Consider the following 14,585-nt stretch of genomic DNA (forward strand, 5'->3'; position numbering starts at 1 on the left):
TGTGACATGTTGTTTAAGTGTATTGGATTTTTCTTTGAGAATATTTATAAATTAATCAATATTATTTTTAATTTTTAGTGTATTCGTTTGTTGTTTATATTATCCGATTGTTTTGCTGATTATTTTTAAGTCTTTGTGCATCCATTTTTTAATTAATATTAAAAGAGATAGAGTTATCGGATCAAGAATTATTTTTTATTTTTCAATAAAATAATATTTAATTGAAGTCGATCTTATATGTTTATTCTATTATTTATGAGTTTCTCACTTTTTATAAAACAATTTTCGACGTTAATTACCAATTACATGTGAACGATAATTTTCACAATTTTCACGCTTCTCGTATTATTTCATTTCCTCGTAAATATTTCATTTGACTCTTAATCAATGTCACTTATTCATTACTTGTTTAACTACTTAATATGAAAATGAAGGATCAACCAATGTGGGTGTTGAAGTCGGCACAACACATGATTTCTATTTTTGTCTTTTAAGAATTTTTTTTATTATTATTATTATGTAGCAAATTAAAAAAAATACTATACCTATTAATTAAAATATTAATAACGTGCATGCATTGGACCACATCATATATTATATATATAAAGAAGCACCGCCCTAGCTAATTCCTGATATTAATTTGATCACTCTATTTTCAAAGCTGCTTGATTGTTTTAGGTAGATTGGTGAAAGTTGTTTCGATATGGATTAATACCAAAAAGAAAGAAACAAGGAAAATAGTTTGTTTTATTGGGTTATCTATTTGAGTTTGAATGTATTAGTAGAGTGTAATCTTGTTTCTAGATGATTTTTGACAGATGTGCATTATGAACTAAAATCTTACAAAATATTTTATTTAAAAAATAAAGAATATATATTTTATCATTATACCTTGAGCTCTTCCATATTCTCTTACAGAGGAAAAGCCCCCCAACAAGTTACTTTTAAAATCCATATTCTCTAGTCAGCCTGATAATTCTGTAAATCCATAAAAAAAAATAAAAAAAAAATGGTGAAACAAAATTATTGAATAATCAACGTATTATTATAATATCCAACCTCATGTTAGATATATTGAATGACAATCCACTTATTTTGTTTAATTGTTAATTATTGTGTTATATTTATAAAACAACTAAATAAATTGAAAAGGATTAGAAAAAAGTGTTATATTCAATTTATTGCTAAAAATAAGTTGAATCAATTTGAATAAAACATTTTGATTGAGGAAATAATATTTCTTTTTTGGATACGTTGGAAAAATACTTTATGAGTATGTTAGAAATAGTGTTGGAATTTTTTTTTAATTCAACTAATTAAATATTATTTATTTATTTTTTCATAAATCAGGTTACATAATTTATTAATCAAATATTAAAATATCTTTTATTTTAAAAAAATTATTATCATTATTGATTAATATTTTTACCATTTTTTTTTCTTTCAAAATCATTATTCTTATCATTTTTAAATAAATTAAAATATATTTAAATAACACAAACAAAATAAACTTACAGTGATTTTACTTTTCCTTTATTCTTCTTTTAGAAGAATATATATATATATATTGATAGAATAATTAAGCTAACCCTATCAAGGTAACCAAGTGTAAAATGTTCAACCTAAATGATTAAAATGATTAAAAGATTATGATTTCGATTCTCATTAGAAATATTTGAATTGAATAAGAATAGAATGCTATATATGAAATATATCGAACAATACATTTGAACAACATTATATATTAAATTGCAAATAAGATTTATCATTATTATTTTTGAAGGTTAGTAACCATAATCACAATTTTCACTCATATACATTAATATAGTTTTGTAGTGTCAAGTCATTCGACTAAGTAGGCCATTAACCAGAAAGGATCCCATGTTCCTCTAGGAGGAGGGGCAAAACATCTCATGACAAGAGGAAAGGGGTAAAACAATTAAATATTTATTTTATTTTATTTTTAAATATGATTGTGTTGTCCATCTTTGGGGAATAGAAAATCTAAATTATTATTATTATTATTTTGTATATTAACAATGTGAAATACAGTCATTGTTGATAATTTTTTTTTTGTTGCTAAAGGAAACTATGTTTATTTTATTTGTTTGCTCTATCATTTTTTTTTTGTTACTTTATATTATTATCATTTTAACCCGGTTGAATTTTGTGAAAAAATTTAACCCGAAAAAATTTCAAATTCTAGTTTCGCCCTTCTCCATAAGATTTGTAATTAAGAGACACTAGTTTGTAATAAGATTTGGAAAAGATACATACACAAACCTAACAACACTCATCCACTAAAAAAAAGATTGCTCCTTTATTTGCTGCATGTGTGCACCCCCTTGTAGTTCGATCTAAGCATTATCCCCGTACCACAAATCACTTGAATCTTTCCTTAATTAATTTGAGATTAGAAATATTCAGAATAAAATTTAAATTATGAAATAATGAATGATGTCATTCTTACCATTAATTTCGGCAATATATAATTTACTAATTAATTAGGGACATCTAATTAATATGAAGCAAGTGACTAGAGCTGTTCACCAACTTAATTAATCCAAACCTTCCCATGCTTAACTCTAGCTAATTTTTAGCTAATCATTGAAATCAATTTTGCTTATACTTAATTTAATTTCAAGTTAAATTTGGATTCAGTGCATGCCATCTTTTTAGAAAGAAAAAAGTAACAAAATTGGAGTGACCTAAGTTGAAGATATATATATGGATAAGCTGATTACGTACGTAACATTTCGGATAATATTTAGTTTAATTATTTAAGGTATAATATATAAAAATTTAATGAATTCGTAGTTCACATATTTATAAATATATATTATTATATTATAATTTATTGAAAATATGGATAAAAAATATAAATATACATTATAATATTATTAAAATTAAATTATTATAATATATTTATTATTTATTAATAATAATTAAAACTATAAAATAATTTATTTATTTTTTAAAAAAATAATTAATTAATTAATAAAAATAATATTAGAGAGAATTATTTAGAGACTCACATTTTTATTCATATAATTTATCTTTTTATCTTTATATATTTTTAGTTAATATTATTTAATTTAATATTTTATTTTAATATTTTTATTTAATATATTTAATTTTAATTATATATATTACATTTATAAAATTAATTAATTTATTAATTAAATGAGAATGTAAATAGATTTAGAGAAAATATTAATATTAAGTTGAGTATGTTAGGTCATTTAACCAATTGTGTTTATGTCGTTTCATATGTATATTTGTTCTTGTCATGTCTATACTTGTGTTGTGTCTGTGTCAACTTGTGATCTTGTTACAATCGTATAAACTCATAATTGTGTTGTGATCGTTTCTTGCTTGTGTCGTGTCCAACCCACAACTCGAGTAAGATAATATCATATCGTGTCGGTTCGTGTTGATCCAACTCATTGCCCAACTCTAGACGAATCTATATAGGGGTTTGAACTCACCCCAATTTTTTTTACAGTAAAAATGTGACATTACACCATAATTTCTTTTAAAAAATTAATATAATTCAATATTTGTTTATTTAATTATTAAAAATTAGTAAAACTTATATTTATTCCTTCCTTGTTTTTTTTTAAGTTAACTCCAAATTTTTGTAAGTGCACTCCAACTCTAAATTCTGTATTTGTCATCGTATATATCCAAATACATTTTTAAAATTTATTTCGAAATGTTGATTATACATTTTGATATTTATTATAATTATTGAAATGGATGAAGTATGTTATGTGAAATGATGTAGTTTACTAATTTATAAGATAAATCTCACTTAAAACTTTGTATGCTAAGTATTAAGTTAAAAAGCGAGTTATAATTGTGGGGTTGTTAGCTTAAAATTAAATTTGTATAAAAAAGCCTTTGACTATAAATATAAAGTGTTAAACCTTATCTGGATACCGTAATAAATAAAGATGTTAAAATCAATCTTTAATAAAAAACAGCATGTCAACTTTTCTTTATCTTACTTTGTTTCAATGCAATGCAATTTGATACAATCTTTTATATAAGACCATAAATTAATTTGTTTCTAGTAGATGTTATGAAATCATATTATTTTTATATATTACTAATACTGAATAGTTATAATACAAATATTTTTATTGTTAAAAAAAGTAATTAAATTAATATTTTAATTTATTCATGCAATGATGTGTATTAATATATAGGATAAGAATAAGATACACAAGAGGGATGATGACTTAATTATTTAATAAAAACAGTAATTATACAAATTATGACCTATCATAAGGGCGAGCAAGGAGAGTTACGGCCATGCAAACAAATAATTATAGTCCACAAAATGAAAATATAATTGTGGCGGTGAAAATGGAGAAAATAATGTATAAATTATATGAAAATTTTCTAACTTATCATTTTATCATCTAGTTAATTGAATAATTTTAATGTTTTAAAGATCAAGAATGTCTGAATATTCGAGATCTTATTTTCTTTGATAAAACTTTTTTTTTAACGAGCGGAATAATTTTTGAGAATTGATGATTAAATGTAAATATGATATAATTGGTCTAGTTAGTTCATCAAAATATATAATTATCCAGCGGGATATAATATTTATAGGAGAATTTATTATATGTGGAAAAGTTTTAGTGAGCAGTCAAGATTCATTATGAGGATAGTTTTTAATTAGTTTTTGGGATGATTTTTGGTGTAGTGTCAAAAATTTAGCTACTATATATTTGAGTTTGCTTCAATAGGTATATGTAGAAATGCCACAATTAATGACATGTTTGATCATTGGTATATAATGATTTCGCTAATCGAATTAGATATTGAATGAAATTAAACATTAAGGAGAGTTCATATCATAATAGAGTTTATTTTTGGTAGGACACAAACAAATGTCTTCGTCTGAACAAAATGTTATGTGTTGGCAAGACATTGATAATTTCTATGTGGGGCATTGTTCCAAGATGTTCGCTAAGATGTTTTCATATATTTTTTGTTGGGAGAAATTTTTAGAGTAAAAGTTTCATCAAATATCTCGTTCTTTGGATGGGACGTTATTCACAGTAAAATTATTATGGATGACATGTGCATGAATTTTTTTTTTTTATGGTTAGTCGGTGTCGCATGTGTCACGAGAATGTTGGATCGACAACTCATATTTGCATTTTTAATGGGTGACTAGTGTCTAGAGTTTTTTATGGAGTATAACCGAGATTCATTGGGTGATGCTCGAATCTTTAAATAATTGCTGTGAAGTTTAGATTGATACAACTATATAACAGAACTACATATTTGAGTTACCATGCCAATTATTTTTTGGTAGACTTTCTAGTTTGAAAGAAATTGTCGAACTTTGAATGATTGTTGTCGTCTGATACGTATCATTTATAATGTTATTATTATGACGTTTTCTGAAATTCGTTTTAAAAAGTCGGTAAAGTTTGAGTTAATAGTTTTTATGCAAATTTTTTAATTCAATAACCTATTTAGTAACGTTTTTTATTTTGTTTTTTTCATTTATGATTTGTCTTTATGCTTATACTTGCGAACTCTATAATTTATTAAGTAACAATTTTTTTTTAATATCATATATTGTATTTGTGGTTAAACAATTTTTATAATTTTTAATATAATATATATATATTTATATATATATATATATAATATATAATATATATATATATATTTAAAAAAAATATTATCTATAAAAAAATATAATTAAAAATATATATATTAATTTATTTATAAAATATATTTATTAATTAACTAAATAATTAATAATATTATATATTTTTTTTAAAATTTGAAGAACTTAAGTGAGAAGAAACCTATCTAATCTTATTGCATATGTCCACTTGACCGACCATTTAAAACTGATAAGTTTCAGTGTTTTTGGTGAGTTGTTGGAGCAACCATCGTCCCAAATTACTCATTATGTAATATTTTATATTTAGTAGAGATGAGATTTAAAAGTTATTTTTTATTTAAAAAAAAAATATCTATTGTCAAGGTCCATTCAAATGGGGTGAATATAATGCAGATTCTCTATAAATTTCTAAGTTGTAGAATTTTCCTTTTTTTAGAACTCTATGAAATCTTTAAGTTTCCCTAGGTTTAGGTTAAATAATATAAGCTTCAATAATTTCAGGAGTTCGTAAAATAATAGAAGTATCAAAAAAACCAGATTAAGGAAGATCTAGAAAAATTCATCCTTTGCATATAAACAAGTTTTAGTCATAAACTCAACACCTCACACCTATAAAGTAATAAATAATAAAGTGTTCATTCTTCTTATCTTTTAAGAGGCTAGTATTGAGACAATATAGATTAGCGACGCACAAGACAAAAAATTGCAATTCCTTATGATGGATATAATTTTTTTTATATTAATTCATTCTTTGTCAATATAAAGACATGGATATTAAAAAATAATAATATAAGTTTTAATATCTAGATTTTAATTTATAACTATTTTTTTTTTTTAAAGTTACAATAGAAAAAAGAGCTATTTTAAATAAATTGTTATCTTGATTCAACTTATTTATCTATAATAAGTCTATTACAAATAAATTGTTTTGTTTAAATAGTTTAAGCAAACACATATAAAGATTAAGTTGAATACTTTAACAAAAAAAAAAAAAAAAAAAAAAAAATTCATATTAGTTTTTTTAGAATTGATTGGGGTTGGAAATTTGAGAAAATAGATGAGGTAGTGCAATATGATTCGCTAAAAAAATAACAAATTTTCTCTCTTCTTATTATCTTTTATTCCATTGATGTGTTAACACGTTATTTTCCGTTCACTAACTCAAATTCTCTTCTTTTATCACTTCTCTAATTTTTTATTCATTTTATTAATTTCTTATATTTTTAATTTATTTTTTTTTAATTTATTCCAAAATTACAACTAAAAAACATTTAAATTTATGAAGTAATAAATAATTTTATTTTAAAAAAAGTAATAAATATTTACTTTTACTTTTATCTAATATTTATTTATAAATAATAAAATTAATTTTAATATTTTTTTTTATTATCAACTAACTTATATTTTAATTCGTTTAACAATAAAATCAAACTACTAAACTTTAACTTAAAAAAAACTCAAAATAACTTAAAATTCTACCAAAATAATCTTGTTATCTCAACCCAAAATAATAATAATTTAAATATTAATGTTCTCACTTAGAGTATTTTTATATATAAATTTAATTATAATCAAAAACATCTTTTACATCACTTAATTAATTATTCAACATATTAAAATAATATTTTATTTAAAAACATATTTAATTTTATTATTATTTATTAATACATTTTAAAGTTTTTTACCAAATTTGTTTCTTAATCAAAATTATTATCTATCAATAATTTTCAAATAAACAAGATTTATGTAAATAAACCCAAACCTTACCAGCTCTATTAGTAAATATTTATTTTAATATTCAGCATATGTTTTACTTAAATTAGCAAAAATTAATATTGTTATTTAACTTTGATAGATTTGATTTTTTTTTTTATTATTATTTTTTTTTATAAAAACAAAATATTTTTGATACATATAAATGACGTCAAATTATTGGATAAATCATAAATATAGTATTCTTACAAATAATAAAATAATAATAATAATAATCTAGACTCATAAATGAAGTCAAACTTTTATTGTTATGAAAATCAATCCAAACATTGAATTCTCCTCCACTCCTGTTCTATCTCTCTCCATATATTTTTTTTGATATGATCCAATGAACATGTATAAATTAGACAGGATCCCTGGATTCTTGCTTCATATCTCTCTCAATCTCTCTCTACTGTAGTAACTCAACAATGGCAGAGATTGATACAAATCATGAAGTATCTTTAAACATTAAAGATATCAACAATTCTTCATCACCCATGGCAACAGATCATTCCTCTGTTTGTTTTCTATCACTCCCATTCATGCAAAAGGTAAGTAGTAGTTAATCAATTCTCCATTGATGATTGATCATATGTTCTTCAAATCTCTCCATTAAAAACATTCTATGTTTAATGTTTTGACAGCTGATAGCAGAGGTAACAGGAACTTATTTCCTAATATTTGCCGGTTGTGGGTCGGTGGTTGTTAATGCAGCCAGCGACAAGACTGTTACATTTCCTGGGATTGCAATTGTTTGGGGTCTTGCTGTTATGGTTCTTGTTTATTCTGTCGGACATATCTCCGGCGCCCATTTCAACCCTGCCGTCACCATTGCTTTCGCCACCTGCAAGAGATTTCCTTGGAAACAGGTCGGTCTTCCATTTCTCTATGATCTATATATAGTTATGTATTCAATTTCAATTTGATAATTTAGAATGGAAACAATTTATAGGTGCCGGCATACTTATCAGCTCAGGTTCTTGGATCAACTCTGGCCGCCGGTACACTTCGGTTGATCTTCACCGGAAAACAGGATCATTTCACCGGAACACTTCCCATGGGCTCCGACTTACAATCATTTGTTCTTGAATTCATAATCACTTTTTACCTCATGTTTGTCATCTCCGGCGTGGCCACTGATAACAGAGCGGTTAGTGCTATTTTTTTCGCAATAATTTTAGGTTAAAAGTCGAGTCGTTTTTATGAAATGGGGTAGAACTTATATCTTAAAATTTTGTCATACAATACTCGAAATTATCAAACTTGTAGCCATCTAATCATTTTTTTTTATGGAGATTTCAACCTTTAATTTTACGTTTTAAAATTATATTTAGAGGGTTTTGAATATATATATTTTTAATTGAGATTTATATATTTTAATTTTTCGTATAATTTTAGTAACTAAAAAATAGTATAATCTAAGAAAAAATTTTCACTGGACATATTTTTGTTTTAAATTCAGTATTTTTTTTCCGATATATACACATTTAAAACCGTCAAATAATGCTTAATGTCTTAAAAATGTATAATGTAATTGAAAAACAAATATTCTCTTTTTGTATAAATGTAGTAAATAGTAATGTAAGGGTTCATTAGTTCTTGAAAAAATTCATAATAATTCATAATAATTAAAATTGTGTCAGTTAAAAATAATATTTTTTAATATATGTATATATGTATGTATATTAATTGTTAAAAAAATGATGCAGATTGGAGAACTTGCAGGGCTTGCAGTTGGAGCTACCGTTTTACTCAATGTGATGTTTGCTGGGTAACAACATATAATATATTATATTGTCTTATATCATATTAATTATTTACATATCTATTAAGGTTTTCAAATAAACAATCAATTGATTGTGTTTTATTTATTTTTTCCCATAATTAAGGCCGATTTCTGGGGCATCGATGAATCCGGCAAGAAGTTTAGGACCAGCAATCGTGTCGAACCAATACAAGAGTTTATGGGTGTATATGGTGGCGCCGGTTGCGGGGGCTATAGCCGGAGCTTGGGTCTACAACACAATTAGATTTACAAACAAGCCGGTTCGTGAGATTACAAAGAGTGGTTCCTTTTTGAAAGGAACTTCTTCTAATTGAAATATTATAAGAACCAAAATCATATATTTTCATTTCTAGCTTCTGTTTTGTATGATATTATATTTATATATACTCTTATAAAGATTGTAATTTTATTCATATTGATATTGGTTTTGAGTCAGAAATAAATCGGTTCTATGCTTCTTTATTATCAATGACAACTGTAATTGGTTGACTAGTTTAGAATATTATTTGCTAATTTTCTTCACATGTTTTCTATGACACATTTTTTAAAAATAGTTTGGATGGAGCTAGTTTGATTTAAAGGTTATTCAGTTTTTGTGGACTTTTTCTAAATCCCACTTCCATAAAGCTATTTTAATCAACAATATTTTTTTATTTTTTTTATTAATTAAAATATCAAAATATTTTTATTTTTATTAAATTTTAAATTAAAGAATATTTAAATAATTTATTTTAAAAAAACTTAAATTAACCTGTTTTTTCTAAAAAAAAAAATATTTTTTTAAAAAACCTATAAAATATGAAAGAAGATTAACCACTTTAAAAGAGAGATATTATTACTATATAATATTTTTAGAGCTAATTTGATCTTGAATTTTGTTTGAGTTGAATTTTTGAAAAACTCATGTGAATATCATCTAACTATAAGAATAAATAAATTAATGATGAAGAATAATTTTAAGAAAATAATGATGTTTTTGGTAAAAAAAAATTAAGGTATATATATATAAATAAAATATAAAATAAAAATTTAAAATAAAAATTATTTTAGTATATGATTAATGAATTGAGTGATAATGTTAGATTTGTAAATTGAATAGACCTTAAACAATAATTTTATTTTTGAACAAAATCCATAAAAACAATAATTTTTAAACAAAACCCATAAAAATCCTAGAATCAAACAAGCCCTATCAATGAAAAAATTTCAAATATGACAAGCTAGTTTAATTAAACTAGTCAAACTTTCTATCCTCCTCCTCCTCAAAACTACATTAATAACTAGAACAAAAGACAACTAGAGAAAACGGATATAAGTTGGACCATCATTAATACTCAATCTCATGCTTTTCTCGGCATTTTTGGATAAGATGAACTTTTAATATTTGTTCTTATCAGTTTAATATACACACGTGGCCAATATCCCATTACTATTGAATAGGCCTTGGGCACCCTACCAATTTTGATTTCAAAATTTAATGCTATAAACCTTATAAATGAAGAAACAGAGTAAAACATAAACAAACATAATTATTACTATAGTTTCTAAGACATAGTAGAATAACTAACATGTCATGTTCTTATTTTGGGCATCACAATATGCCTGCAACATAACAAAGAAAACATCATCTCCACCGCGATAATCAAGGTACTTATCAAGATAAAGATTGTCGTCTTCCATTTCCATATAATCCTTTTTGTTAACGAAATCTCCGATTCAAATAACACAAAAGACTCGTATAATTCAGGTATACCAGCTCCTTTCTGGAATTCAGCTCTCTGTTCCATACTAACTCTTAAACAAGCACTAGACAACAATATACCTTCTTCAATGTTTCTAAACTTAACCTCAATGGTCTGAGATTCAGATGAATAACCAGCAACAATTGAAGCAGCCTTAAGAAAACTCGACAAGAGACGAACAGGCTCACTTCTAAACCGCAACATACAAGGAAGACTTGAACTTGCAACTAATTCACCATTCATAGACAAGAAATCTAATCTGACCTGGAAAATCCCAAGATTTCTATTGTAATCTGATTCGGGAAGTGTCATTGAAACAATTACCTGTAACTTATGTTTATCATTTTCAAACCTTATTGGTACATAAGCAACTGGACTATGTTTTGTGTAATCAAAGGTTAGTGTTTCCTTCATTTGTATAGGTTCTGTTACCAAAATCCTAATTATCAGAGTAGTGATAATTAATGCTGAAACCAATAAAATTCCTAAGAGAAAACAAACATAGCTTCCCCATAACAATGCCAATCCAAATTTTGAAGCCAGTTTGATCAAAATCAACTTGTGTTCCTTAACCCATTTAAGGATTAAAGGAAATGTGAAAACCCAAATTCTAGAATTCAGTTTAACCAAAAGATGTTTACTGGCGGCAATGAATCCAAAAGGATCAATCAGAAATGTATATGAAGAATGGAGTAGCCAGATTGGAAAGATGCAAAAGAGGAGGAAAGCTAAATGAAGGTGAAATTCAATCAATTCAAGAACTAGCCTTTTGGATAAAGATAATAAAAGAAGATTAGAAGATGAATCATTCACTTCACTGGATTCTGAATCAACTGATGTAGATTCAACACCATTATTATCATCATCATCATCAATCTGAGTTGTGATTGAAGAGGTTTCATCTTCTTCTACCTTTTCTGAACTGTTAATTTCACTTTGCTCCAGGAAAGCCTTGGAAGATGGGTCTGTACAGTCGGAAAAAGAACATTCCTCGACGACGGAATTCATGTCTTCTTCTATATTGCGTTGGGTCAAATCAGAGTTATTCGTCATCTTGATCGGAGACTAAGCAAGGAATGTATATGAACGTAACTATGAAATTGAGTGCAAATGAAGGGAAGTGGGCAATCGGGATTAGGAGACCGGCAGAACAAATATGCAAACTTTATGGACATGGATTTTTACAGAAATTGTTGAATATGTGGTAGATAAAAAATAACAAATTATATGATATTTTGTGATCACAATCTCTGTATGATCAATATTATTCTTGTTTGTTTCCAAGTTTCCAGAATAAATTGTTTTTGAGATAATTTCTTTGAAATTATTATAAGAGTAATTTTGATCATTTTAAACCTTTTTGGATTGATTGAATTTGAATATAAAGAAAGTTTTTGAAGGAAAAATATACTAGGAGAAATTAGGAAATATGAGAAATCACCCGAGCCTTGTAATGTTTGCATAAATGATCTTTTCGACATGTACAAAGTCTAAAATATCTCTTCGCGTCACGTGAAACATTTATTCTCGTGCCGCGAAGAGATAGCCTGTGAAATATCCATAATACCCTTAAAAATACCCTTCCGCGTCACGTGAAGAATGAATGTTTGTGACGCGAATAGGTAGGTGAGTGCTCGCTTGTCTTCACGCCAAACTCTAATATAAATAAGTCAGTTAGGTTTTCATTCTAACTGCAGTTTTCCTGTTAGACGATGAAGTCTTTTCGATAGGTTTCATTTATTCACGAACTCATTCTACTTTAGTGGAGCAGTTTCCTGCAGAATTTCATGGAAAATTCGTCTTTCAAATATTGCCGAAAAAATTCCATGAAACTTTACTGGGAAACTGCTCAACTGTAGTAGAACGTGAACTCATTCTACCTTACTACTGAACAGTTTTTGATAGGGATCTCACAAAAAATTGCTCAGAAGTTTGATTAAATAGATCTTAAGGGGCCCTAGAAATATCATTATTATATGCAATAGATTTGAATAATTTATATGAGGATTCCAGAGCCCCGTAAGAACAATTTTATCAAATTTTGAGCGAATTTTTGTAAGATCCAATGAGCGATGGAGTCTTTGGTTGGAGAGATGAAGTCTTTTCTCAGATCCGGTGAGCGATGGAGTCTTTTCCCAGATTCGGTGAGCAATGGAGTCTTGGGTGCCATAAGTGTCTCCATTGGAAGATAAATAGGTTTCGAGTCGCTTCCAAACTGAATTGCAGGCAAGGAAGTCATAGCAGGAATACCAAGAAGAGTTTAAAGTCTATTGCTTTGTTTAACAATGCTATATGTATATGTATGTTTTTGTTTGTTTTGTTGAGCTTCAACATGGTTTATTAATGACATATTTGGGTATGATATTTGATTTTTGTTTAGCATATTATGTTTATTATGTTTGGTTTATTAATACATCCGCGTCACGACCAATACCCATTGAAACATAAATTACATAAAAATGCACATTTAAACATTGAAACATAAATCAAAGAAAAATGCACATTTAAACCATTTAAACATACTTTGAAACATGAATCACATAAAAATGCACCTCTAAACATACTTTGAAATATAAATCACATTAAAATGCACATTAAAATTGCATCGTGTCACGCGAAAGTTGGTCTTCTTCAAAAGGGAGAATGCAAGAATGCGAATGCGAAAGCGAAGAGATTCAAAAGGGAAAATTTCACGATGGTTGTCTTCGCGCACAAGTTGTCTTCGCGTAAAGAGAAGGGGGAGAAGACCGATAACAGAGAGAATAGGGAAGATGGGCATAAAAAATGGGAGAAAATATATTAAATATTAAGGGCATTATGAACATTTCACAGGCTACCTCTTTGCTTCACGAGAATACGTGCTTCGTGTCGAAAAAGAGTATTTTGGACTTTGTACATGCCGAAAGGTCATTTATGCAAATATTATGAGGCCCAAATCATTTCCCCAAAACCGACCATTATTGGGGCTATTTAGTCAAATTTGATGGTTAAATATTTTATCTAAGATCTCGTTTTTTATGAAGTTCTATCCATAATGAAATTTCTTACTGATGATATTTGCATGAAAAACGTTGTATTATGTTGAATCGACAACTCTTTTACTTTTGTATTGTTAAATGGTGACTAATATCTGGAATCTTTTGTGGAGTATTAATGTGATTCACTAGGTGATGCCTAATTTTTGGTAGTTGCTGAAAAATTTGGATTGATTGAATTGATATGTCAAGTCTACATACAGAAAAATATTCGAATCTTTCATGATCGTAACCGTCAAATGCGTATCATTTATAATGTTTATATTACGACGTTTTTTGATATTCATTCAAGAAAAACGATAAAATCGGTCGGGAGAGTTAATCGTTTTTTTCGAAAACTTATGAACTCAGTAACATGATTGTATTATATTTTTTCTTTCTAATATCATGATTTTGTTATTGGGTCTAACTTATTCTTATCATTTTTAATAAGATGTACATTTAGAAAAAAAAAATATATAGATAAGTTTACAAAGATATAAATTATATATAAAGAAAATAAATAAGTTTTTTATATTTTAATTGATAATTTAATTTAAGAATGAATGAAAATGTTGAATATAAAGACTTAAACTGATGCAGCGTGCGTGGCTAGGATGAACCTTTAT

At 26.3% G+C, this 14,585-nt stretch overlaps 1 protein-coding gene across 1 annotated transcript; it reads left to right on the forward strand.

Moving 5' to 3' along the window:
- The first annotated feature begins 7,842 nt into the window (after window positions 1-7,842).
- LOC124911749 (aquaporin NIP1-1-like) lies at window positions 7,843-9,514 on the forward strand. Its single transcript, XM_047452263.1, has 5 exons — window positions 7,843-7,965; window positions 8,056-8,283; window positions 8,367-8,564; window positions 9,124-9,185; window positions 9,304-9,514. Exons 1-5 carry the CDS (start codon window positions 7,843-7,845, stop codon window positions 9,512-9,514), a joined length of 822 nt encoding a protein of 273 aa, XP_047308219.1.
- Window positions 9,515-14,585: the final 5,071 nt, after the last annotated feature.

Source organism: Impatiens glandulifera, chromosome 8, assembly GCF_907164915.1.
Source record: "Impatiens glandulifera chromosome 8, dImpGla2.1, whole genome shotgun sequence".
NCBI lineage: Eukaryota > Viridiplantae > Streptophyta > Magnoliopsida > Ericales > Balsaminaceae > Impatiens > Impatiens glandulifera.